General features: G+C 56.2%; 1 protein-coding gene across 6 annotated transcripts in view; it reads left to right on the top strand.

The window, feature by feature from the left end:
- The window catches only part of BCKDK (branched chain keto acid dehydrogenase kinase), a 46,505-nt gene extending 25,474 nt beyond the window's left edge, over window positions 1-21,031 (top strand). For 5 of the 6 annotated variants that reach the window (XM_075566507.1, XM_075566506.1, XM_075566509.1 and 2 more), the window contains exons 9-15: window positions 467-613; window positions 1,619-1,717; window positions 2,932-3,005; window positions 11,080-11,208; window positions 12,448-12,537; window positions 15,196-15,357; window positions 17,128-21,031. In XM_075566507.1, the coding sequence (XP_075422622.1) occupies window positions 467-613; window positions 1,619-1,717; window positions 2,932-3,005; window positions 11,080-11,208; window positions 12,448-12,537; window positions 15,196-15,357; window positions 17,128-17,272 (846 nt within the window). In that variant the 3' untranslated portion in view covers window positions 17,273-21,031. The remainder of the gene's footprint in view (window positions 1-466; window positions 614-1,618; window positions 1,718-2,931; window positions 3,006-11,079; window positions 11,209-12,447; window positions 12,538-15,195; window positions 15,358-17,127) is intronic. The other variant, XM_075566511.1, reaches the window with a different exon arrangement.
- The last annotated feature ends 4,058 nt before the right edge of the window (window positions 21,032-25,089 follow it).

Raw genomic sequence — 25,089 nt, 5'->3', positions numbered from 1 at the left:
GCAGGCCGCTGGGCAGCGCCGCTCTGCGGTGACGATCTGCAGGCCGCTGGGCAGCGACGCTCGGCGGTGACGATCTGCAGGCCGCTGGGCAGCGACGCTCTGCGGTGACGATCTGCAGGCCGCTGGGCAGCGACGCTCGGCGGTGACGATCTGCAGGCCGCTGGGCAGCGACGCTCTGCGGTGACGATCTGCAGGCCGCTGGGCAGCGACGCTCGGCGGTGACGATCTGCAGGTCCTGGGCAGCGACGCTCGACGGTGACGATCTGCAGGCCGCTGGGCAGCGACGCTCGGCGGTGACGATCTGCAGGTCCTGGGCAGCGACGCTCGGCGGTGACGATCTGCAGGCCGCTGGGTAGCGACGCTCGGTGATGATCCGCCGGTCGGCGGCGGCGATGTGCAGGGCGGCGGTGGCGGCGATGTGCGATTGGGAAAGCCGAGCAGGTCTCATTGCGGCCTCTCCCCGCAGATCACGAACCACGACACGGAGGCTCAGTACTGTAAGCTCCTGCGCCAGCTGCTGGACGATCACAAGGACGTGGTGACCCAACTGGCAGAGGGACTGAGGGAGAGCAGGAAACACATCCAGGTACCGCTCGGGAGAAGGCCCATCCAGGTACCACGCTGCGGAGGGGCCACGCCCCCCCCCCAACCCCCCCCCCCCCGGGCACTGTGAAAGGGCGGGGGCTCGGAAATGTGTCGCCATTGCTATCTCCTCGCACCCCTCCTCTCTAACTTGAGCCCCTATACCCCTCCCCGCACCCTTCTCTCTAACCTGCACCCCTCCCCGCACCCTTCTCTCTAACCTGTACCCCTCTCAGCACCCATCCTCTCTAACCTGCACCCCTCCTCTCTAACCTGTACCCCTCTCAGCACCCATCCTCTCTAACCTGTACCCCTCCCCGCACCCATCCTCTCTAACCTGTACCCCTCCCCGCACCCTCCTCTCTAACCTGTACCCCTCCCCGCACCCTTCTCTCTAACCTGTACCCCTCTCAGCACCGCTCCTCTTCTCTAACCTGTACCCCTCTCAGCACCCGTCCTCTCTAACCTGTACCCCTCTCAGCACCCCTCCTCTCTAACCTGTACCCCTCCTCTCTAACCTGAGCCCCTATACCACTCCCCGCACCCTCCTCTCTAACCTGTACCCCTCCCCGCACCCCTCCTCTCTAACCTGTACCTCTCCCCGCACCCCTTCTCTCTAACCTGTACCCCTCCCCGCACCCCTCCTCTCTAACCTGTACCCCTCCCCGCACCCCTCCTCTCTAACCTGTACCTCTCCCCGCACCCCTTCTCTCTAACCTGTACCCCTCCCCGCACCCCTCCTCTCTAACCTGTACCCCTCCCCGCACCCCTCCTCTGTAACCTGTACCTCTCCCCGCACCCCTTCTCTCTAACCTGTACCCCTCCCCGCACCCCTCCTCTCTAACCTGTACCCCTCCCCGCACCCCTCCTCTCTAACCTGTACCCCTCCCCGCACCCCTCCTCTCTAACCTGTACCCCTCCCCGCACCCCTCCTCTGTAACCTGTACCCCTCCCCGCACCCCTCCTCTGTAACCTGTACCCCTCCCCGCACCCCTCCTCTGTAACCTGTACCCCTCCGGTTTCTCGCTACGCGCAGGATGAGAAAGTGATCAGTTTCTTCCTGGATAAGACTCTGACGTCCCGTCTTGGCATCCGGATGTTAGCCACGCATCACCTGTCTCTGCATGAGGACCGGGTAACTACACGCCCCCTACCTGCCCCGCCCTATCACACACGCCTACTACCTGCCCCGCCCTATCACACACGCCCCCTACCTGCCCCGCCCTATCACACACGCCTACTACCTGCCCCGCCCTATCACACACGCCTACTACCTGCCCCTCCCTATCACACACGCCCCCTACCTGCCCCGCCCTATCACACACGCCTACTACCTGCCCCGCCCTATCACACACGCCTACTACCTGCCCCGCCCTATCACACACGCCCCCTACCTGCCCCTCCCTATCACACACGCCCCCTACCTGCCCCGCCCTATCACACACGCCTACTACCTGCCCCGCCCTATCACACACGCCTACTACCTGCCCCGCCCTATCACACACGCCCCCTACCTGCCCCGCCCTATCACACACGCCTACTACCTGCCCCGCCCTATCACACACGCCCCCTACCTGCCCCTCCCTATCACACACGCCCCCTACCTGCCCCGCCCTATCACACACGCCTACTACCTGCCCCGCCCTATCACACACGCCCCCTACCTGCCCCTCCCTATCACACACGCCCCCTACCTGCCCCGCCCTATCACACACGCCTACTACCTGCCCCGCCCGTATCGCACACGCCCCCTACCTGCCCCTCCCGTATCGCACTCGCCTACTACCTGCCCGTCCGTATCGCACGTGCCTACTACCTGCCCCGCCCGTATCGCACGTGCCTACTACCTGCCCCGCCCGTATCGCACGCGCCTACTACCTGCCCCGCCCGTATCGCACGCGCCTACTACCTGCCCCGCCCGTATCGCACGTGCCTACTATCTGCCCCGCCCGTATCGCACGCGCCTACTACCTGCCCCGCCCGTATCGCACGCGCCTACTACCTGCCCCGCCCGTATCGCACGCGCCTACTACCTGCCCCGCCCGTATCGCACGCGCCTACTACCTGCCCCGCCCGTATCGCACGCGCCTTCTACCTGCCCTGCCCGTATCGCACACGCCTACTTCCTGCCCCGCCCGTATCGCACGCGCCTACTACCTGCCCCGCCCTATCGCACAGGCCCCCTACCTGCCCCTCCCGTATCGCACGCGCCTACCACCTGCCCCGCCCGTATTGCACGCACGCCTACTACATTTCCAGCCCTTTCACACCTACCCCCTCTATATTACATCTAACAGCCCTCTCTCACACCTACCCCCTCTATATCACTCCTGCCCCCTCTCCCCGCAGGCAGATTTTGTCGGCATTATCTGCACCCGCCTTTCGCCCAAGAAAATAATCGAGAAGTGGGTGGACTTTGCCAGGTAATTGATGACCGAAAAGGGGAGGCTGGCACTGCCGCTGCCCGCGCTGTACCTGTGCTGTGTATATGTCATGGTGGAGTAGTGAGGGTGAGGCTGGCACTGCCGCTGCCCACGCTGTACCTGTGCTGTGTATATGTCATGGTGGAGTAGTGAGGGGGAGGCTGGCACTGTCGCTGCCCACGCTGTACCTGTGCTGTGTATATGTCATGGTGGAGTAGTGAGGGGGAGGCTGGCACTGCCGCTGCCCACGCTGTACCTGTGCTGTGTATATGTCATGGTGGAGTAGTGAGGGTGAGGCTGGCACTGCCGCTGCCCGCGCTGTACCTGTGCTGTGTATATGTCATGGTGGAGTAGTGAGGTGGAGGCTGGCACTGCCGCTGCCCACGCTGTACCTGTGCTGTGTATATGTCATGGTGGAGTAGTGAGGGGGAGGCTGGCACTGCCGCTGCCCACGCTGTACCTGTGCTGTGTATGTCATGGTGGAGTAGTGAGGGTGAGGCTGGCACTGCCGCTGCCCGCGCTGTACCTGTGCTGTGTATATGTCATGGTGGAGTAGTGAGGGGGAGGCTGGCACTGCCGCTGCCCACGCTGTACCTGTGCTGTGCATATGTCATGGTGGAGTAGTGAGGGGGAGGCTGGCACTGCCGCTGCCCACGCTGTACCTGTGCTGTGCATATGTCATGGTGGAGTAGTGAGGGGGAGGCTGGCACTGCCGCTGCCCACGCTATACCTGTGCTGTGTATGTCATGGTGGAGTAGTGAGGTGGAGGCTGGCACTGCCGCTGCCCACGCTGTACCTGTGCTGTGTATGTCATGGTGGAGTAGTGAGGTGGAGGCTGGCACTGCCGCTGCCCACGCTGTACCTGTGCTGTGTATGTCATGGTGGAGTAGTGAGGTGGAGGCTGGCACTGCCGCTGCCCACGCTGTTCCTGTGCTGTGTATATGTCATGGTGGAGTAGTGAGGGTGAGGCTGGCACTGCCGCTGCCCACGCTGTACCTGTGCTGTGCATATGTCATGGTGGAGTAGTGAGGGGGAGGCTGGCACTGTCGCTGCCCACGCTGTACCTGTGCTGTGTATATGTCATGGTGGAGTAGTGAGGGGGAGGCTGGCACTGTCGCTGCCCACGCTGTACCTGTGCTGTGTATATGTCATGGTGGAGTAGTGAGGGGGAGGCTGGCACTGCCGTTGCCCAGGCTGTACCTGTGCTGTGTATATGTCATGGTGGAGTAGTGAGGTGGAGGCTGGCACTGCCGCTGCCCGCGCTGTACCTGTGCTGTGTATATACAGTTGTGTGAAAAAGAAAGTACACCCTCTATGAATTCCATGGTTTTACATATCAGGACATAATAACAATCATCTGTTCCTTAGCAGGTCTAAAAATTAGGTAAATACAACCTCAGATGAACAGCAACACATGACCTATTACACCGTGTCACGATTTATTTAACAAAAATAAAGCCAAAATGGAGAAGCCATGTGTGAAAATCTAAGTATACCTTATGATTCCCAACTCTCCTCCTGTCTTTCTTGACTCTTTTTCTGCTATCTCGGAGGAGGATGTATCACTGCTGATCTCCTCTTCGCCCTCTACCACTTGACCCCATTCCCTCCCATCTCCTAAAACCTCTTGCTCCTTCTATAATCCCTATGCTCACACAGATCTTTAACTCTTCCCTCTACTCTGGTACCTTTCCTTCATCCTTCAAGCATGCAACCGTTATACCATTACTCAAAAACAGCAAGCTTGACCCTACCTGTCCTTCTAACTATCGACCTGTCTCCCTCCTGCCTTTTGCCTCCAAACTCCTTGAACGTCTTGTATTCTCTCTATTGCTACACTTTCTCAACACCTATTCTGTACTAGACCCTCTACAATCTGGCTTCCGCACTGCTCACTCTACTGAAACAGCCCTCACTAAAATAACTGACGACCTCCACGCTGCCAAAGACAGAGGTCATTACACTCTGCTCATATTACTCGACCTCTCTGCAGCATTCGACACCGTGGACCACCCTCTTCTCCTTCACATTCTCCATACACTTTGTATTCGGAACAAAGCTTTATCCTGGATCTCCTCTTACCTCTCCCATCGTACCTTCAGTGTCTCTTTTGCTAACACCTCCTCCTCCTCTATTGATCTCTCTGTGGGGGTACCCCAGGGCTCTGTCCTGGGACCCCTTCTCTTTTCTCTCTACACACTCTCTCTAGGTGACCTAATCGCATCTTTTGGGTTTAAATATCACCTCTATGCTGACGACACACAAATTTACCTTTCAACCCCTGACCTTACACCTGCTATACAGACCAAAGTTTCTGAATGCCTCTCTGGAATATCATCCTGGATGGCCATCCGCCGACTGAAACTTAACATGGCAAAAACAGAGCTCCTTATACTACCTCCCAAACCTGGCCCTACTACATCCTTCCACATTGCTATTGGAAATACGATCATTCACCCAGTAGCCCAAGCACGCTGCCTAGGGGTCACACTTGATTCCTCTCTCTCATTCTCCTCTCATATTCAAAACGTTTCTAAAACTTGTCGCTTTTTCCTCCGCAATATCACAAAGATACGCCCTTTCCTCTGTTACTCAACTGCTAAAACTCTGACTCAGGCCCTCATTCTCTCACGTCTCGATTACTGCAACCTCCTGCTGTCCGGCCTTTCTACCTCTCACCTGTCTCCCCTACAATCTATCCTAAAAACTGCTGCCAGAATCACTCTACTCTTTCCTAAATCTGTCTCAGCGTCTCCCCTGCTGAAATCCCTCTCCTGGCTTCCGATTAAATCGCGTATCTCACACTCAATTCTACTGCTCACTTTTAAAGCTTTACATTCTTCTGCCCCTCATTACATCTCAGCCCTAATTTCTCGCTATGCACCATCACGACTCTTGCGTTCTTCTCAAGGATGTCTTCTTTCTACCCCCTTTGTATCTAAAGCTCTCTCCCGCCTTAAACCTTTCTCACTTTCTGCCCCACACCTCTGGAATGCTCTTCCCCTCAATACCCGACTAGCCCCCTCGCTATCCACCTTTAAGACCCACCTTAAGACACATCTGCTTAAAGAAGCATATGAGTAGCACTGGATAATCATGGACACATGACACAAAGCTTGGCCTCCTGCAGACGCACTTACTAGTATTCCCTCCTACTGTCTCTGTATGTTCTCCCTACCTACCAATTAGATTGTAAGCTCCTCGGAGCAGGGACTCCTTCCTTAATGTTACTTTTACAGTATGTCTGAAGCACTTATTCCCATGATGTGTTATTTATATTTGTTATTTATATGACATGTATTACTACTGTGAAGCGCTATGTACATTTTATGGCGCTATACAAATAAAGACATACATACATACATACATACATACATACATACATACATGATTCAATAGCTTGTAGAACCACCTTTAGCAGCAATAACTTGAAGTCATCGTTTTCTGTATGACTTTATCAGTCTCTCACATCGTTGTGGAGGAATTTTTGCCCACTCTTCTTTACAGCGTTGCTTCAGTTCATTGAGGTTTGTGGACATCTGTTTATGCACAGCTCTCTTAAGGTCCAGCCACAGCATTTCAATCGGGTTGAGGTCTGGACTTTGACTGGGCCATTGCAACACTTTGATTCTTTTCTTTTTCAGCTATTCTGTTGTAGATTTGCTGGTGTGCTTGGGATCATTGTCCAGTTGCATGACCCAATTTCGGCCAAGCTTTAGCTGTTGGACAGATGGCCTCACATTTGACTCTAGAATACTTTGGTATACAGAGGAGTTCATGGTCGACTCAATGACTGGAAGGTTTCCAGGTCCTGTGGCTGCAAACAAGCCCAAATCATCACCCCTCCACCACCGTGCTTGACAGTTGGTATGAGGTGTTTGTCCTGATATGCTGTGTTTGGTTTTCGCCAAACGTGGCGCTGTGCATTATGGCCAAACATCTCCACTTTGGTCTCGTCTGTCCAAAGGACATTGTTCCAGAAGTCTTGTGGTTTGTTCAGATGCAACTTTGCAAACCTAAGCCGTGCTGTCATCTTTTTAGAGAGAAGTCTTTCTCCTGGTAACCCTTCCAAACAAACCATACTTGTTCAGTCTTTTTCTAATTGTACTGTCATGAACTGTAACATTTAACATGCTAACTGAGGCCTGTAGAGTCTGAGATTTTGTAACTCTTGGGTTTTTTGCAATTTCTCTGAGCATTGCACGGTCTGACCTTGGGGTGAATTTGCTGGGACGTCCACTCCTGGGAAGATTGGCAACTGTCTTGAATGTTTTCCACTTTTGAATAATCTTTCTCACTGTAGAATTATGGTCTTTAAATTGTTTGGAAATGGTCTTATAACTCTTCCCAGATTGATTGGCAGCAATAATTGCTTCTCTAAGATCATTGCTGATGTCTTTCCTCCTTGGCATTGTGTTGACACACCAATGCTCCAGACCAGAAAACTGCTAAAACTTCGGCTTTTATAGAGGTGGTCACACTTGCTGATGATCAATTAATCAAGGGCATTTGATTAGCAGCACCTGTCTGCTACTTAGCATCTTAATTCCTACGGAAGCAGTAAGGGTGTACTTAGTTTTTCACACACAGCGTCTCCATTTTGGCTTTATTTTGGTTAAATAAATCACGACACGGTGTAATATGTCATGTGTTGTTGTTCATCTGAGGTTGTATTTGGACTGGAGCTTTGTGACAGGCTATTAATAATACACCAACCAATATATATATATATATATATATATATATATATAACTGGGTTGAACTGGGACGAGACTTAGATATGATAAAATATAATTTATTCCTTGATAAAGGTGAACACACAAAATATACAAATAACAGGCAAAATATAGACACTTACTTAAAGATTAGGACAAGAAAGCCATCAGGATACAGGATGGGCCATTTCTTCCATAATTCAGTTGCAGATGAAAACATCACAGCAATACATGAAGACATGAGGACATGAAGACAATAGCCCTAGGCTGAGCCTGGTTCTTATACAATTTCCCTTTGAACACAACCTAAACCCAGCCCCTCTCATAAATCAGCGGTGACGTTGACAGTTTTCCTCAGAGTAAAACTCCTCCCACCCCACGACGTTTAAAAACTGCTTTTCCCTATCTAAATAACTTCATAACTTCAGTTTAGTAGTACTTACTGGCACGCGAGCCATATTAATGCATTCCGTCACGCATGACGCTCCCAATGAGACTACATATTACCGTGTAATATTAAAATTAAGAGAGATATTAATATCTGGCTCTTAGTATCTGTTAGATATCAAGTGTTTAGAATCATTAGTTGGGGATCATAAGATTCTTATATTTACTAAGGTCACCCATTCTGATTTTCTCCTTGGGTAGCCGCACCCCTGGACCCATCAAAAAATCCTTTGAAGCAGGGACCCCTGGGTGGTGGACATTTGTCACCTGGTGCTACATGTCACACCCAATGTCCCAGCCTGGGTCTAGCTGTCTCTAGCAATATTCCCTTGGCCTGCAAATTAGGTATTAACATACTGTGCACCAAAAAACCCTTCTGCTTTTCACACCCAACTTCAATCAAGCCTTTTGAAGTCCAGATTTTCTGAAAAGACACCCCACAGTTGTATTTTCTTAAACTGTAGCTTATTAACCCCTTAAGCCCCAGTGTGTGTGGTGCAGACACTGGCCCAGAAACAATACATTTTTTACAGGGGAATAAGCATTTGGACATAAAGAGAGGTAAAAACACATTACTGGACCTCAGTCCAGTTAACCCCTTGCTTCCCAGGTGAGGGTAGAGGGTGGCCAATTGGGGTGTAACCCCTTTAATCCCGGGCCAAATCCTCTCGATCGTCACAGTATTTACCTAATTTTAAGACCTGCTAAGGAACAGATGATTGTTATTATGTCCTGATATGTAAAACCATAGAATTCAGAGAGGGTGTACTTTCTTTTTCACACCTGTCTATCTGTCTCTGTCCGCGCTGTACCTGTGCTGTGTGTACATGTCATGGTGTAGGAGTGTGTGCGAGGGGGAGGCTGGCACTACCGCTGCCCGCGCTGTACCTGTGCTGTGTATACATGGTGTAGTAGTGTGTGTGAGGGGGGAGGCTGGCACTGCCGCTGCCCGAGCTGTACCTGTGCTGTGTGTACATGTCATGGTGTAGCAGTGTGTGTGAGCGGGAGGCTGCCGCTGCCTGCGCTGTACCTGTGCTGTGTATACATGGTGTAGCAGTGTGTGTGTGACGGGGAGGCTGGCACTGCTGCTGCCTGCGCTGTACCTGTGCTGTGTGTACATGTCATGGTGTAGTAGTATGTGTGAGGGGGGAGGCTGGCACTGTCGCTGCCCGCGCTGTACCTGTGCTGTGTATACATGGTGTAGTAGTGTGTGTGAGGGGGGAGGCTGGCACTGCCGCTGCCCGCGCTGTACCTGTGCTGTGTGTACATGTCATGGTGTAGTAGTGTGTGTGAGGGGGAGGCTGGCACTACCGCTGCCCGCGCTGTACCTGTGCTGTGTACATGTCCTGGTGTAGTAGTGTGTGTGAGGGGGAGGCTGGCACTGCCGTTGCCCGCGCTGTACCTGTGCTGTGTACATGTCATGGTGTGCGGGGAGGCTGGCACTGCCGCTGCCCGCGCTGTACCTGTGCTGTGTACATGTCATGGTGTAGGAGTGTTTGTGAGGGGGAGGCTGGCACTGCTGCTGCCCGCGCTGTACCTGTGCTGTGTACATGTCATGGTGTAGCAGTGTGTGTGAGGGGGGAGGCTGGCACTGCCGCTGCCCGCGCTGTACCTGTGCTGTGTATATATGTCATGGTGTAGGAGTGTGTGTGAGGGGGAGGGTGGCACTGCCACTGCCAGCGCTGTACCTGTGCTGTGTGTACATGTCATGGTGTAGTAGTATGTGTGAGGGGGGAGGCTGGCACTGTCGCTGCCCGCGCTGTACCTGTGCTGTGTATACATGGTGTAGAAGTGTGTGTGAGGGGGGAGGCTGGCACTGCCGCTGCCCGCGCTGTACCTGTGCTGTGTATACATGTCATGGTGTAGTAGTGTGTGTGAGGGGGAGGCTGGCACTGCCGCTGCCTGTGATGTACCTGTGCTGTGTGTACATGTCATGGTGTAGTAGTGTGTCTGAGGGGGAGGCTGGCACTGCCGCTGCCCGCGCTGTACCTGTGCTGTGTATACATGTCATGGTGTAGTAGTGTGTGTGAGGGGGAGGCTGGCACTGCCGCTGCCTGTGATGTACCTGTGCTGTGTGTACATGTCATGGTGTAGTAATGTGTGTGAGGGGGGAGGCTGGCACTGTCGCTGCCCGCGCTGTACCTGTGCTGTGTGTACATGTCATGGTGTAGTAATGTGTGTGAGGGGGGAGGCTGGCACTGCCGCTGCCCGCGCTGTACCTGTGCTGTGTATACATGGTGTAGCAGTGTGTGTGAGGGGGGAGGCTGGCACTGCCACTGCCCGCGCTGTACCTGTGCTGTGTGTACATGTCATGGTGTAGTAGTGTGTGTGAGGGGGGAAGCTGGCACTGCCGCTGCCCGCGCTGTACCTGTGCTGTGTACATGTCATGGTGTGCGGGGAGGCTGGCACTGCCGCTGCCCGCGCTGTACCTGTGCTGTGTACAATTCATGGTGTAGCAGTGCGTGTGAGGGGGAGGCTGGCACTGCCGCTGCCCGCGCTGTACCTGTGCTGTGTACAATTCATGGTGTAGTAGTGCGTGTGAGGGGGGAGGCTGGCACTGCCGCTGCCCGCGCTGTACCTGTGCTGTGTATACATGTCATGGTGTAGTAGTGTGTGTGAGGGGGAGGCTGGCACTGCCGCTGCCCGCGCTGTACCTGTGCTGTGTATACATGTCATGGTGTAGTAGTGCGTGTGAGGGGGGAGGCTGGCACTGCCGCTGCCCGCGCTGTACCTGTGCTGTGTACATGTCATGGTGTGCGGGGAGGCTGGCACTGCCGCTGCCCGCGCTGTACCTGTGCTGTGTATACATGTCATGGTGTAGCAGTGTGTGTGAGGGGGAGGCTGGCACTGCCGCTGCCCGCGCTGTGAATGTCCGCTCTGAGTAGTGTGCATTATCTCTCCTCTTCCCGCAGGCGTCTCTGTGAGCACAAGTACGGGAACGCTCCCCGCGTTCGGATTAATGGCCACGTCGCTGCACGATTCCCTTTTATCCCGATGCCGCTGGATTACATCCTTCCCGAGCTGCTCAAAAACTCCATGCGGTGAGTCCCGCGGCCTGGCGTTCTGCGGCTGGTCCCGTGGCGTTCTGCGGCTGGTCCCGCGGCGTGGCGTTCTGCGGCTGGTCCCGCGGCGTGGCGTTCTGCGGTTGGTCCCGCGGCGTGGCGTTCTGCGGCTGGTCCCGCGGCGTGGCGTTCTGCGGCTGGTCCCGCGGCGTGGCGTTCTGCGGCTGGTCCCGCGGCGTGGCGTTCTGCGGCTGGTCCCGCGGCGTGGCGTTCTGCGGCTGGTCCCGCGGCCTGCGGCTGGTCCCGCGGCCTGGCGTGGCGTTATGCGTCTGGTCCCGCGGCCTGGCGTGGCGTTCTGCGTCTGGTCCCGCGGCGTGGCGTTCTGCGGCTGGTCCCGCGGCGTGGCGTTCTGCGGCTCGTCCCGCGGCCTGTGGCTGGTCCCGCGGCCTGGCGTGGCGTTCTGCGTCTGGTCCCGCGGCCTGGCGTGGCATTCTGCGTCTGGTCCCGCGGCCTGGCTTGGCATTCTGCGTCTGGTCCCGCGGCCTGGCGTGGCGTTCTGCGGCTGGTCCCTTGGCGTGGCGTGGCGTCCTGCGGCTGGTCCCTTGGCCTGGCGTGGCGTTCTGCGGCTGGTCCCTTGGCCTGGCGTGGCGTTCTGCGGCTGGTCCCGTGGCCTGGCGTTCTGCGGCTGGTCGCGTGGCGTTCTGCGGCTGGTCCCTTGGCGTGGCGTTCTGCGGCTGGTCCCTTGGCCTGGCGAGGTGCTCTGCGGCAGATCCCGCGGCCTGGCGTGGCGCTCTGCGTCGGGGTCCTGCGGCCAGGCGTGGCGCTCTGCGTCGGGGTCCTGCGGCCAGGCGTGGCGCTCTGCGTCGGGGTTCCGCGGCCAGGCGTGGCGCTCTGCGTCGGGGTTCCGCGGCCAGGCGTGGCGCTCTGCGTCGGGGTCCCGCGGCCAGGCGTGGCGCTCTGCGTCGGGGTTCTGCGGCCAGGCGTGGCGCTCTGCGTCGGGGTCCCGCGGCCAGGCGTGGCGCTCTGCGTCGGGGTTCTGCGGCCAGGCGTGGCGCTCTGCGTCGGGGTTCCGCGGCCAGGCGTGGAGCGGTGGTTAGTCTCGCAATGTCTCAGCTGGTCCTAATTTGGATGGTTTCATGCAGCCACCACTGGGGTGGAATCCTCCTCACTTGTACAACCAAGTTAACCCCTGCCCCGCTGCGGCTGAAGCCCCACACTGCCCCGCCGCCCCTCTGTGTCTCTAGATCAGGACTGTGACTGTTCTCTCTGCCCCCGCAGCGCCACCATGGAGAGTCACATCGAGACGCCATACAACGTCCCCGACATTTCCATCACCATCGCCAACAACGACATCGACCTTATAATCAGGTGAGCGCCGCTGACCGGCAGCACGGACATGGGACGTGGGAGGGGTAAGGACCAGGGGCTCCAGCCAGGGAAAGGGTCTCCCCCATACCCCAGCTGTGGGGTACCCCATCCTCCCACCTACAGCTGGGATGTGATACCGAGTGCAGCCTTGCAGTACTCGGCAATGACCACTGGGTGTCACTATTGCTCCATGATGCATACACGCAGTATTTGTATGTACTGTATATCTGTATATAGCGCTGATGGTGTACTCCGCGCTTCACAAAGCAAACCGCACAGGGAACTATAATAACACAATAAGCGCAGCAAAGTCAGACAATAGGAAAGGAAATCCCTGCCCCGGGGAGCTTACTATCTAGGGGGTATGATGGGAGAGTTACAGAGGCAGCAGGTGAGGGAATAAGTGCCGTAGATGGCAGTGCCTGGCCTTGATGGTGGGTACGTGCAGTAGATGGCAGTGCCTGGCCTTGAAGGTGGGTAAGCGCAGTAGATGGCAGTGCCTGGCCTTGATGGTGGGTAAGCGCAGTAGATGGCAGTGCCTGGCCTTGATGGTGGGTACGTGCAGTAGATGGCAGTGCCTGGCCTTGATGGTGGGTAAGCGCAGTAGATGGCAGTGCCTGGCCTTGATGGTGGGTAAGCGCAGTAGATGGCAGTGCCTGGCCTTGATGGTGGGTAAGTGCAGTAGATGGCAGTGCCTGGCCTTGATGGTGGGTAAGCGCAGTAGATGGCAGTGCCTGGCCTTGATGGTGGGTACCTGCAGTAGATGGCAGTGCCTGGCCTTGATGGTGGGTAGGTGCAGTAGATGGCAGTGCCTGGCCTTGATGGTGGGTAAGCGCAGTAGATGGCAGTGCCTGGCCTTGATGGTGGGTACCTGCAGTAGATGGCAGTGCCTGGCCTTGATGGTGGGTAAGCGCAGTAGATGGCAGTGCCTGGCCTTGATGGTGGGTACCTGCAGTAGATGGCAGTGCCTGGCCTTGATGGTGGGTAGGTGCAGTAGATGGCACTGCCTGGCCTTGATGGTGGGTACGTGCAGTAGATGGCAGTGCCTGGCCTTGATGGTGGGTACCTGCAGTAGATGGCAGTGCCTGGCCTTGATGGTGGGTACGTGCAGTAGATGGCAGTGCCTGGCCTTGATGGTGGGTACCTGCAGTAGATGGCAGTGCCTGGCCTTGATGGTGGGTACGTGCAGTAGATGGCAGTGCCTGGCCTTGATGGTGGGTACGTGCAGTAGATGGCAGTGCCTGGCCTTGATGGTGGGTAAGCGCAGTAGATGGCAGTGCCTGGCCTTGATGGTGGGTAAGCGCAGTAGATGGCAGTGCCTGGCCTTGATGGTGGGTACCTGCAGTAGATGGCAGTGCCTGGCCTTGATGGTGGGTACGTGCAGTAGATGGCAGTGCCTGGCCTTGATGGTGGGTAAGCGCAGTAGATGGCAGTGCCTGGCCTTGATGGTGGGTAAGTGCAGTAGATGGCAGTGCCTGGCCTTGATGGTGGGTAAGCGCAGTAGATGGCAGTGCCTGGCCTTGATGGTGGGTACGCGCAGTAGATGGCAGTGCCTGGCCTTAATGGTGGGTAGGTGCAGTAGATGGCAGTGCCTGGCCTTGATGATGTTGGGTAAACGCAGTAAATGGCAGTGCCTGGCCTTGATGGTGGGTAGGTGCAGTAGATGGCACTGCCTGGCCTTGATGGTGGGTACGTGCAGTAGATGGCAGTGCCTGGCCTTGATGGTGGGTACCTGCAGTAGATGGCAGTGCCTGGCCTTGATGGTGGGTACGTGCAGTAGATGGCAGTGCCTGGCCTTGATGGTGGGTACGTGCAGTAGATGGCAGTGCCTGGGCACACTGGTTGGTACGTGCAGTAGATAGCAGTGCCTGGCCTTGATGGTGGGTACCTGCAGTAGATGGCAGTGCCTGGCCTTGATGGTGGGTACGTGCAGTAGATGGCAGTGCCTGGCCTTGATGGTGGGTAAGCGCAGTAGATGGCAGTGCCTGGCCTTGATGGTGGGTAAGTGCAGGAGATGGCAGTGCCTGGCCTTGATGGTGGGTACGTGCAGTAGATGGCAGTGTCTGGCCTTGATGGTGGGTAGGTGCAGTAGATGGCAGTGCCTGGCCTTGATGGTGGGTACCTGCAGTAGATGGCAGTGCCTGGCCTTGATGGTGGGTACATGCAGTAGATGGCAGTGCCTGGCCTTGATGGTGGGTACGTGCAGTAGATGGCAGTGCCTGGCCTTGATGGTGGGTACCTGCAGTAGATGGCAGTGCCTGGCCTTGATGGTGGGTACGTGCAGTAGATGGCAGTGCCTGGCCTTGTTGGTGGGTACCTGCAGTAGATGGCAGTGCCTGGCCTTGATGGTGGGTACCTGCAGTAGATGGCAGTGCCTGGCCTTGATGGTGGGTACGTGCAGTAGATGGCAGTGCCTGGCCTTGTTGGTGGGTACCTGCAGTAGATGGCAGTGCCTGGCCTTGATGGTGGGTACCTGCAGTAGATGGCAGTGCCTGGCCTTGATGGTGGGTACGTGCAGTAGATGGCAGTGCCTGGGCACACTGGTTGGTAGGAGGGACGTGTGCATTAAGGCAGCGTGTGATGGGCCTACAATGCACTGTGGAAGGGATAATATATTGGGATCCACCGGCTCACCGGCCCTGTTCTCTTCCCCCGCAGGATCTCAGACCGGGGCGGAGGGATCCCCCACGATCACCTAGAGAGGGTGATGGATTACCACTTCACTACCGCCGAGACCAGCACGCAGGACCCCCGCATCAACCCCATCTTCGGGAATATGGTGGACATGGTGAACAGCGGCCAGTCCGGCCCCATGCATGGGTGAGCGGGACCGAGATATTCCGTGTGACCGGCGCCTTTGATCGTGTGACCGGCGCCTCTGCCTCTGACCGTGTGACCGGCGCCTCTGACCGTGTGACCGGCGCCTCTGACCGTGTGACCGGCGCCTCTGACCGTGTGACCGGCGCCTCTGACCGTGTGACCGGCGCCCCTGACCGTGTGACCGGCGCCCCTGACCGTGTGACCGGCGCCCCTGACCGTGTGACCGGCGCCCCTGACCGTGTGACCGGCGCCCCTGACCGTGTGACCGGCGCCCCTGACCGTGTGACCGGCGCCCCTGACCGTGTGACCGGCGCCCCTCCTCGTGTACCAGCCTGCAGGAATTCCAGCCGTGTCCCAGATATACATTGTATACGAGGGGGACGTGTGTCTGGGGCGGGCGGTGTGTCTGGGGCGGGCGGTGTGTCTGGGGCGGGCGGTGTGTCTGGGGCGGGCGGTGGGGCGGGCGGTGTGTCTGGGGCGGGCGGTGGGGCGGGCGGTGTGTTTGGGGCGGGCGGTGTGTCTGGGGCGGGCGGTGTGTCTGGGGCGGGCGGTGTGTCTGGGGCGGGCGGTGTGTCTGGGGCGGGCGGTGGGGCGGGCGGTGTGTCTGGGGTGGGCGGTGTGTCTGGGGCGGGAAACACTTGGCCCAACAAGTCTGTCCATTTTCTATCTGCTGTAGAAACATCAGACACATCTTTTTATTATAGTCTTGTCTATCCCAAGCATGTCGGGGTTACATGGTAGTTACATGGTAGTTACATGGTAGTTACATGGTAGTTACATGGTAGTTACATGGTAGTTACATGGTAGTTACATGGTAGTTACATGGTCGTTACATGGTCGTTACATGGTCGTTACATGGTTTCATAATAGATGAGGTTGAAAAAAGACGTACGTCCGTCAAGTTCACCCTATGCTAAATGTAGACGACAGACACTTTCCTATATCTGTACTTACCTGTTCTCTTCCCCCACAGTATATTGATCCAGAGGAAGCAAACACAAACCCCAGTGTCACATCATCTAATGATATCTCATAAGGGGAAAAATTAATTCCTTCCTGACTCCCAAGAATTGGCAATCAGATTACTCCCTGGATCAACATCCTTCCCATATATACTTATTTGGTATATCCCTGTATACCTTTCCCATCTAAAAAGATGTCCAACTTTTTTTTGAACAAATCTATTGTATCTGCCATCACAGTCTCCATGGGTAATGAATCCCACACTGTAACTGCCCTTACTGTAAAGAACCTTTTCCTTTGTTGCTGGTGAAATCTCCTTTCCTCCAACCGTAAGGGTTGGCCCCGAATCCTTTGTACTGCCCGTGGGATGAATAGTTCTTTTGAAAGCTCCTTGTACTGTCCCCGAATATATTTGTATATAGTTATCATATCCCCTCTTAGACGCCTCTTTTGTAATGTAAATAAATCTTAATTTAGCTAGCCTCTCCTCATAAATTAGATTGTCCTTCCCCTTTATTCATTTGGTGGCTCTTCTCTGCACTCTCTAGTTCCATAATGTCTTTTCTAAGGAGTGGTGCCCAAAACTGTACTCCATACTCAAGGTGTGGTCCTACTATGTTCGCCTCTACCACCTTTGCCGGGAGGCGATCCCACGCACCCAACACCCTTTCGATGAAGTACTTGCTCGCGTTTCCCCTACTCGTCCCGCCGTCCACCTTCAGAGTACTCGGCTACCGAGAACACCGGGGCAGCCAGGACCGAGCCTTTGCTACACTAACTCCATGTCCCCTCTCTCTCTCCCTCCAGTTTCGGTTTCGGGCTCCCCACCTCCCGGGCGTACGCAGAATACCTGGGCGGATCCCTCGGCATCCAGTCCCTCCAGGGTATCGGCACCGACGCGTACCTCCGCCTCAAACACATCGACGGCAAAGAGGAGAGCTTCCGTATCTAGCCTGGGGAGGCTTCCAGGAAGATTGGGATATTCTCTAACCCCTTCACCACTGGAGGGGGTGAGGGGGGGTCCCACTCCAGCGGCAAAGGGGCTAATGGTATCACCGCTGGCTCATGGGACGCTTTCAAGAGCCGTTCTTTTCTTTCTTCAATACCCCGGCCATCTGTTTTAGGGAACTCGTAATCGGGCCCCTTCCCAAGATGCCTCAATCATGGAAACCAAAGCGCTGAGGCGGCAAAGCCCGGTCGTCTCGCCCCCCCCCGACCTCGTGTTAAGGACGAGCAGAAGCCCGAGCCCTTAATGGGCATCTTCTGGGTGTCGGCAGAACCTTTCCGAGTGGGCAGAGCGTGTCGGGACGCTAATCCCCATTTGTCTTGACCGCTGCCAAAAAACCCAGCAGAATAGCGACGTGTAGCGAATCAGATTGCCACTGGGGTCGTACCTCGGGCCCCTGTATCAGAATCCCCAGACTGTTCAACATTGCAGTAAAAAAAAAAAGACTCGGCATTGAGGCCCGTTATGAGATTATACCCAGGCTGAAGGGACCACAAACTCGTCTCCTCCCCCAGGACACGTGTGGTTCTACCATGAAGACTTGGCAGAACATGTAGTGGGCCAGTGTTAATGGGCCATGTTCTTCTAGTCCCTGCTGTTGCTCTAGACCCAACTCTTCCACCTCCACCCAACTGCTCTGTTGGCTCGGACAGGAGAAACCAAAGCAGACCGGCCATCGGTTCCTCCACCGATTCCAAAGGAGAACCTCCGTTTGCGCTGATCCATTCTTCCAGCTTTACTATTCATGCGGAGCCAAAAAAGGAGGGATTAAGGAATTTATTCTCTGGTCTAACTCAGATACCACACACCGAAAGTCATGTCTGGACTTCCCCACCAGCACCACGATGTGTACGGGGACCACTAAAATGGCGGTAGTGGGCCCTGCCTATACCATGTGGTGTGGGATATACAAGTTGCACCATTTTGCTTTATTTGTTTTGTCCTGGTTGGCGGGTTTCTCGGACGTTGCGACCACTTTAAGACTTTCAGAGCCGTGGCACCACTCGCTGCTAACCAGACGTGTATGGTGGGCGAGCAGTGGTAACAGGAACGGCCTCTGTCACTGCTCTACAAGGCATTGCATGAAACATTAAGACTAGGACTGCCGGTAATGGGGGTGCAGCGGCGGCAGGATTATACGGAGTAACACGGACTCTCGTCTTATGGTTCGGCGGCGCCGCTGTCGTATGATGTGATGCCAAAGCACAGCTTCGCAGTACTCGGTAGTACTCGCTGGGAGTAACCATTACTCCATGATACTGACATACGATATTTCCTTTGCAACACACACACCCCTCAGGAGCGACCTCAGGGTGCTACCATCACTTTGCAACACACACACACCCCTCAGGAGTGACCTCAGGGTGCTACCATCACTTTGCAACACACACACCCCTCAGGAGCGACCTCAGGGTGCTACCATCACTTTGCAACACACACACACACACACCCCTCAGGAGTGACCTCAGGGTGCCCACCATCACTTTGCAACACACACACACACCCCTCAGGAGTGTGACCTCAGGGTGCCCACCATCACTTTGCAAGCAGATTTACAGGAAACGTAGCGGTGCAAAGCAGATCCTATTCCAAATATCCCTGTTCCGCTTGCCAACGTTGGAAAGTGTCGGACGTGTGTGTGCAATACCAATGCTTTTATGGGAATCCCGTACCTCCCAGCACCTGCCCTCCCACCTGCTGATGCATCTCGGGGTCTCATCTTCAGCGAGCTGAAGACCAACAAAAAGATCCGACCCCCTCTCGTAGAGACTTCCACTGACCCGGTGGTCAGGCTTACACCTCCTTTGGGACCGGATGCCTGTAGTGAGGACACCAGCAGGAAGTTCCCCGTTTGGTATCCAGAAGATGGGATTAGGATTAGGGTTAGGGTCCCAGTGCAGAGGGACCGGAGACATTGCATTGTCCAACAGGAATAGGATTGACACGTTGTACATGACCTCTACTCAGTTCAATGACTCGGTCAGCAGCTCTTAACCTGGTCACTGATCGGACCACATCTCATTATGTAGCTTGGGCCAGATCTTGTGTGGCAGGGGTGACCAACTCCAGTCCTCAAGGGCCACCAAAAAATGAGCTTTTAAGGATATCCCTTTTTAAGGAGTCATTCTAATTGAGCCACCTATGCTGAAGCAGGGATGTCCTTAAAACCGGACTGGTTGGTGGCCCTTGAGGACTGGCATTGGCCAGCCCTGGTTGTATGGGAATAACCAACCAGGGTCAGTGGTATGTGACCGGTGCACTGGTACGGTGGCTGGTTGCCCGCTTTCCCCTTCTATCTGGGGTCCTTGTGAGGATAGGAGTGCGAGCCAGAGGTGACATATAGGAGTTTTCCATATCGCTGACACAACGCCCCGATTCTTTGCATAACTTTGCCAGGAAACTCCCCTTTGGGCGCTAACTCTGCCATACTTCCGCGGAATGCAGGCCTGATCTGCACCGGCGCGGCAGTGGAATTGGCCGTACGCTCGTGGGTAACCTTACCTCCGTAGCTCTGGCTTTAATGTTGGTAGAAGCGTTTGTTTCTGCCGCCCGGTGAGGGACCCTGCGGAGGCGTTGTCACAATTGACCAGGCCTTTGTCCCTGGCGGTTGGAATAACGGTGCCTGCCTGAGAAATGCTTCCAGGTTGGGCAGAGATTGTGTGCTTTGTGTGGGCAGTGCCAGGCCGGCAAGAAACGGATACAGCAGCTGCTCACTCAAAACCAAGGCTCGCCGTCTGGGCATCGGGTAAGAACATACTTGTACCAAGGAGTGGTCAACTCCAGGCAGCAAGCTCCCCCAACAGGCCAGGGTTTGACGATATTGAGACACCTGATTGAGACACCTGTGCTGAAGCAGGGACACCCTCAAAACCTGACCTGTTGGCGGCCCTTGCGGGCTGGAGTTGGCATCCTGACTTGGTGTACATGCAGCGCAAAATCAGGCGCGTTTAAGTTGCCAAAGTAGGACGGCACCAGACAATATGTTCGGCCCCGCGTGGCTCTCCCGCGTGGGAGCGTGGCTCTAACAGATTTAGTTTCAGTTTGACCAGTTGCCTCATGCTGTAGATTAAGACCTATTTATTACCTTTGCGCAGTGCGCTCATTACACGCTGCAGCCGTTACCCAGAAACCGAACTAAAAGGAACCGTGGTCGGGGTCCGGAAACAAGCTGCATAATCACGTGGCCACTTTTGAAGAGAATTTTTGCATTAGTGTTTTTGGGGGGAGGAGAGGGGGGACACGCCAGATGGTGTGACCATCGGGAGAAACGTGACAGGCAAAGTCGGTGACGGAGAACGCATTTGTTAAGTTCGCCACAGGGGGGCTTCCAACCTGACCCCCACCCAAGTTCTACCCTTATTTAATGGCGGTCCACGCAATACCACGTGTGGGTTATCATCCATAATCCCATTGGCGTGTAGTGTTATGGTGTAACGCGCGTATACTACGGACACGACCCTTCGCCGTCAGAGACAATCATGTAATGATTTATAAACCCTCCCCGGAAGCCGAGGGGTTAATGGCTCTTTAACGCGCGTTTGTATCGCCCAGCGACCCCATTCCTGCGCCGTCGGCACCTCTCTGCAGTAATCTTTTTTTGTAATGTTTTGTGTCTTGTTTTGTTTTTCCTTTTTTAAAAGAAAAGGCCCATTCAGTGCGCCGCCTGCGCCGGCCGGGAGAATAAAGATAACGGCGTTTCTGAAATCTTCCGCTTTCCTGATCATTATTTAACGTGCGTGTGTGATTTTTATTTATCGACCTGCGTGTGTTGAATTGAATAACCCCGTGAGAGTTGCCTCTCGTTGGTAAGTATGTCCTGGGCCCAGAATGAGGCAGAGCTTATACTACCTATGCGGTTCGCATGCACTCCTGCAGGCCCAGCGTTCAAGCTTATACTACCTACGCGGTTCGCATGCACTCCTGCAGCCCCAGAGTTCAAGCTTATACTACCTATGCGGTTCGCATGCACTCCTGCAGCCTCAGCGTTCAAGCTTATACTACCTACGCGGTTCGCACGCAGTCCTGCAGCCCCAGCGTTCAAGCTTATACTACCTACGCGGTTCGCACGCACTCCTGCAGCCCCAGCGATCTGTGAACTTGGCTGCAGGAGATTTGGGGAGGCGTGGCGGGGGGTGTCACAAAGCTGTTTCGCCCTCATTGGCTGAACCAGCTCACGTGACGCTGATGTCATGCGGCAGCCGCCTGAGAAGACAAAATGTATTGTCTCCTCAAAACGCTGCCGCGTCGGCGCACCTTTTCGCCTGCAGGCACTTGGCTAACCGCTATAGCCAATAACAGAAGTGTGCCTGACATGCGCGCATGCAGCAACTCCAGGGCTAGGCTCGGCCTTATGGTGACAAACACATTGAGTTGAAGGTGGAACAATGTCACGACTTTCTCTTTAATCCAATGTGACCAGATTATTAGATGATACTTATTATATTTTTATTCAATTCATAATGCCATTTTTCCATGAGTTATAATATACCGGTGTTGCCCGATTTATAAGGCGACGTTTGTTTTTAAAGTGAAGTAGGAAAGTCTGTAGTTGGGCCCGCGCACTTGGCCAGCCAATCAGCAGTTGGATGTAGGAGGCGGTAGAATGATGTAGAGACTGACGGTCAATATCAGTGCAGACGCAGAGTAGAATAGTAGAAATGAAGGAAGATAGGAACTTGACATAAATCTATTTTTTTCATATATTTAATAATTTATCATTTATTAGTTACTAGCTGAGAGACCCGGCGTTGCCCGGGATGTAAATGCGTAATAGGTAGTATTATTTATAAATGGTGGAACAATAGGTGACTATTTGTTGGAAAGGTTGGATAATAATATTGAAAAGAAAGATGGAAGAAAATGTAATACGATGTTGTATAAAAATGGTTTATTGTAAACACACCACAGTACAATGTATATTTTGGTGACATAAGTGATGTGAAAATGTGAGGCGTGTGTCCTGCTAGGGTGTGAGCGTGTGTGAGGCGGCGGGTGGGTGTTCAGTACGGGTGGCGCGTGGGTAGTGAGTGCTGGCTGTGGGTCGGGGTCCTGCTAGGGTGTGAGGCGGCGGGTGTGTGGCGAGTGCGGGTGACAGCTGGTCAGTGATATTGTTGCGTAGGGGCAGGATGCGGCAGGTGTGTGTCGAGTGTGTGGGGTGGGTGAGAGGCGGCGGGTGTGTGTCGAGTGGCGGGTGTCTGTTGAGTGCGTGCGGCGGCTGTGTGGCGCAGGGGTGTGAGCGGTGGGCGGGTGAAAGGCAGAAGTGCGGGTGGGCGAAAGGCAGAGGCAGGAGGGCGGACGAAAGGCATTGAAGGAGGGGAGGTGAGGTCGGAGGGGTGGTGAGGGGAGGTGAAGGGGGGCGGAGGGGAGGTGAGGATGGGTGGTGAGGGGAGGTGAGGATGGGTGGTGGAGGGGAGGTGAAGGGGGGGCGGAGGGGAGGCGGAGGGGGGGCGAAGGGGGGCGGAGGGGGGGCGGAGGGGAGGTGAAGGGGGGCGGAGGGGAGGTGAAGGGGGGGCGGAGGGGAGGTGAAGGGGGGCGGAGGGGAGGTGAAGGGGGGCGGAGGGGAGGTGAAGGGGGGCGGAGGGGAGGTGAAGGCGGAGCGGAGGGGAGGTGAAGGGGGGGTGGAGGGGGTAGGTGGGAAGGGTGGGGGGCTGGGGGGGAGGTGAAGGGGGGGTGGAGGGGAGGTAAGGGGGGGGAGGTGGTGGGATGGGGGGGAGGTGGTGGGAAGGTGGGGAGGTGGTGGGAAGGGGGGGAGGTGGTGGGAAGGTGGGAAGGGGGGGGGAGGTGGGAGGTTGTAAGGGGGGAGTGAAGGGGGGTGGGGGTGGAGGGGGGGTGAAGGTGGAGGTGGAGGGGGGGTGAAGGTGGGGGTGGAGGGGGGGTGAAGGTGGGGGTGGAGGGGGGGTGAAGGTGGGGGTGGAGGGGGGGTGAAGGTGTGGGGGTGAAGGGGAGGTGAAGCGGGGGTGGAGGGGAGGTGAAGGGGGGGTGGAGGGGAGGTGAAGGGGGGGGTGGAGGGTGAAGGGGGGGGGTGGAGGGTGAAGGGGGGGGGTGGAGGGGAGGTGAAGGGGGGGGGGGGGGTGGAGGGGAGGTGAAGGGGGGGGTGGAGGGGAGGTGAAGGGGGGGGGGTGGAGGGGGGGTGAAGCGCGGGTGAAGGGGAGGTGAAGCGGGGGTGAAGGGGGGGGTGGAGGGGAGGTGAAGGGGGGGGGTGGAGGGGAGGTGAAGGGGGGGGGGGGTGGAGGGGAGGTGAAGGGGGGGGTGGAGGGGAGGTGAAGGGGGGGGTGGAGGGGAGGTGGAGGGGAGGTAAAGGGGGGGTGGAGGGGAGGTAAAGGGGGGGTGGAGGGGAGGTGAAGGGGGGGTGGAGGGGAGGTTAAGGGGGGGGTGGAGGGGTGGTTAAGGGGGGGGTGGAGGGGGAGGTTAAGGGGGGGTGGAGGGGAGGTTAAGGGGGGGGTGGAGGGGAGGTTAAGGGGGGGTGGAGGGGAGGTTAAGGGGGGGTGGAGGGGAGGTGAAGTGGAGGGAGGGGAGGTGGAGGGGGAGGGAGGGGAGGTGGAGGGGGAAGGGAGGGGGAGGTGGAGTTGGAGGGGGAGGGGGAAGGGAGGGGAGTGAGGGGTGGGTGAGGTGAAGGCCGCTCACTCACCCGTCCGGCCGTTCCCTCACCCGTCCGGCCGTTCCCTCACCCGTCCGGCCGTTCCCTCACCCGTCCGGCCGTTCCCTCACCCGTCCGGCAGCTCCCTCACCCGTCCGGCAGCTCCCTCACCCGTTCGGCAGCTCCCATGTGGATCTGAGGCGGGAGGCAGCGTGTTGTGGCCGCTCCCCCGCTGTGTCCCTGGCGCGCGCTCGCTCACTCCGCTCCCCCGCTGTGTCCCTGGCGCGCGCTCGCTCACTCCGCTCCGCCGCTGACTGTAGCGGCGCCGGGGGGGGGGGGTGGAGGGGAAGTGAGTGAGGGAAGGTGAAGGCCGCTCCCTCACCCGTCCGGCAGCTCCCTCACCCGTTCGGCAGCTCCCTCACCCGTCCGGCAACTCCCACGTGGAGGGGGGGGGGGGGTGAAAGCGCGGGAAACAGGGAGAGACGGAGCCTCCGGGACCGGTGGGGAAGAGAGCGGTGATGTGCTGCTAACACTGTGAGCCCCGTGTGTGTGGGGGGGTTGTGTGTGTTTAGTGATGTGTGTGTGTGTGTATAGTGATGTGTGTGTGTGTGTGTATAGTGATGTGTGTGTGTGTGTGTATAGTGATGTGTGTGTGTGTGTGTATAGTGATGTGTGTGTGTGTGTGTGTGTGTGTGTGTGTGTATAGTGATGTGTGTGTGTGTATAGTGATGTGTGTGTGTGTATAGTGATGTGTGTGTGTATAGTGATGTGTGTGTGTATAGTGATGTGTGTGTGTGTGTGTGTGTGTGTGTGTGTGTGTGTGTGTGTGTGTGTGTGTGTGTGTGTGTGTGTGCCCTTCACTCCGCCTCAGGCCAATGAGAGGTGTGCGGGGGCGGGCGGCCCAAGGGAGCAATCTCATTGGCCTGGCCCAAGGTCCAATGAGATTGCCGCTAGGGACACGGGGAGGGGCACAGGGAGACACATACAGACCCGGACACATAGGACACTTTCAGAAATATATAGTAGATTATAGTCAGGTTGGGTTTGTGATTGTTTAAACATCTTCTTGCATCTAAATGTATCTAATTTATCACTAGGTTTTCTTTATTATTTTTTTCTTGTTTTTTCTTGTTTTTATCATGTGGTATGAACGTTTATGTGTATTATACCAGTTGTTGCTAGTTAT

This window comes from Ascaphus truei, chromosome 11 (genome assembly GCF_040206685.1).
Source record: "Ascaphus truei isolate aAscTru1 chromosome 11, aAscTru1.hap1, whole genome shotgun sequence".
NCBI classification, from domain to species: domain Eukaryota; kingdom Metazoa; phylum Chordata; class Amphibia; order Anura; family Ascaphidae; genus Ascaphus; species Ascaphus truei.
The sequence above is the reverse complement of the archived record's forward strand: the minus strand, read 5'-3'. Positions and strand labels throughout refer to the sequence as shown.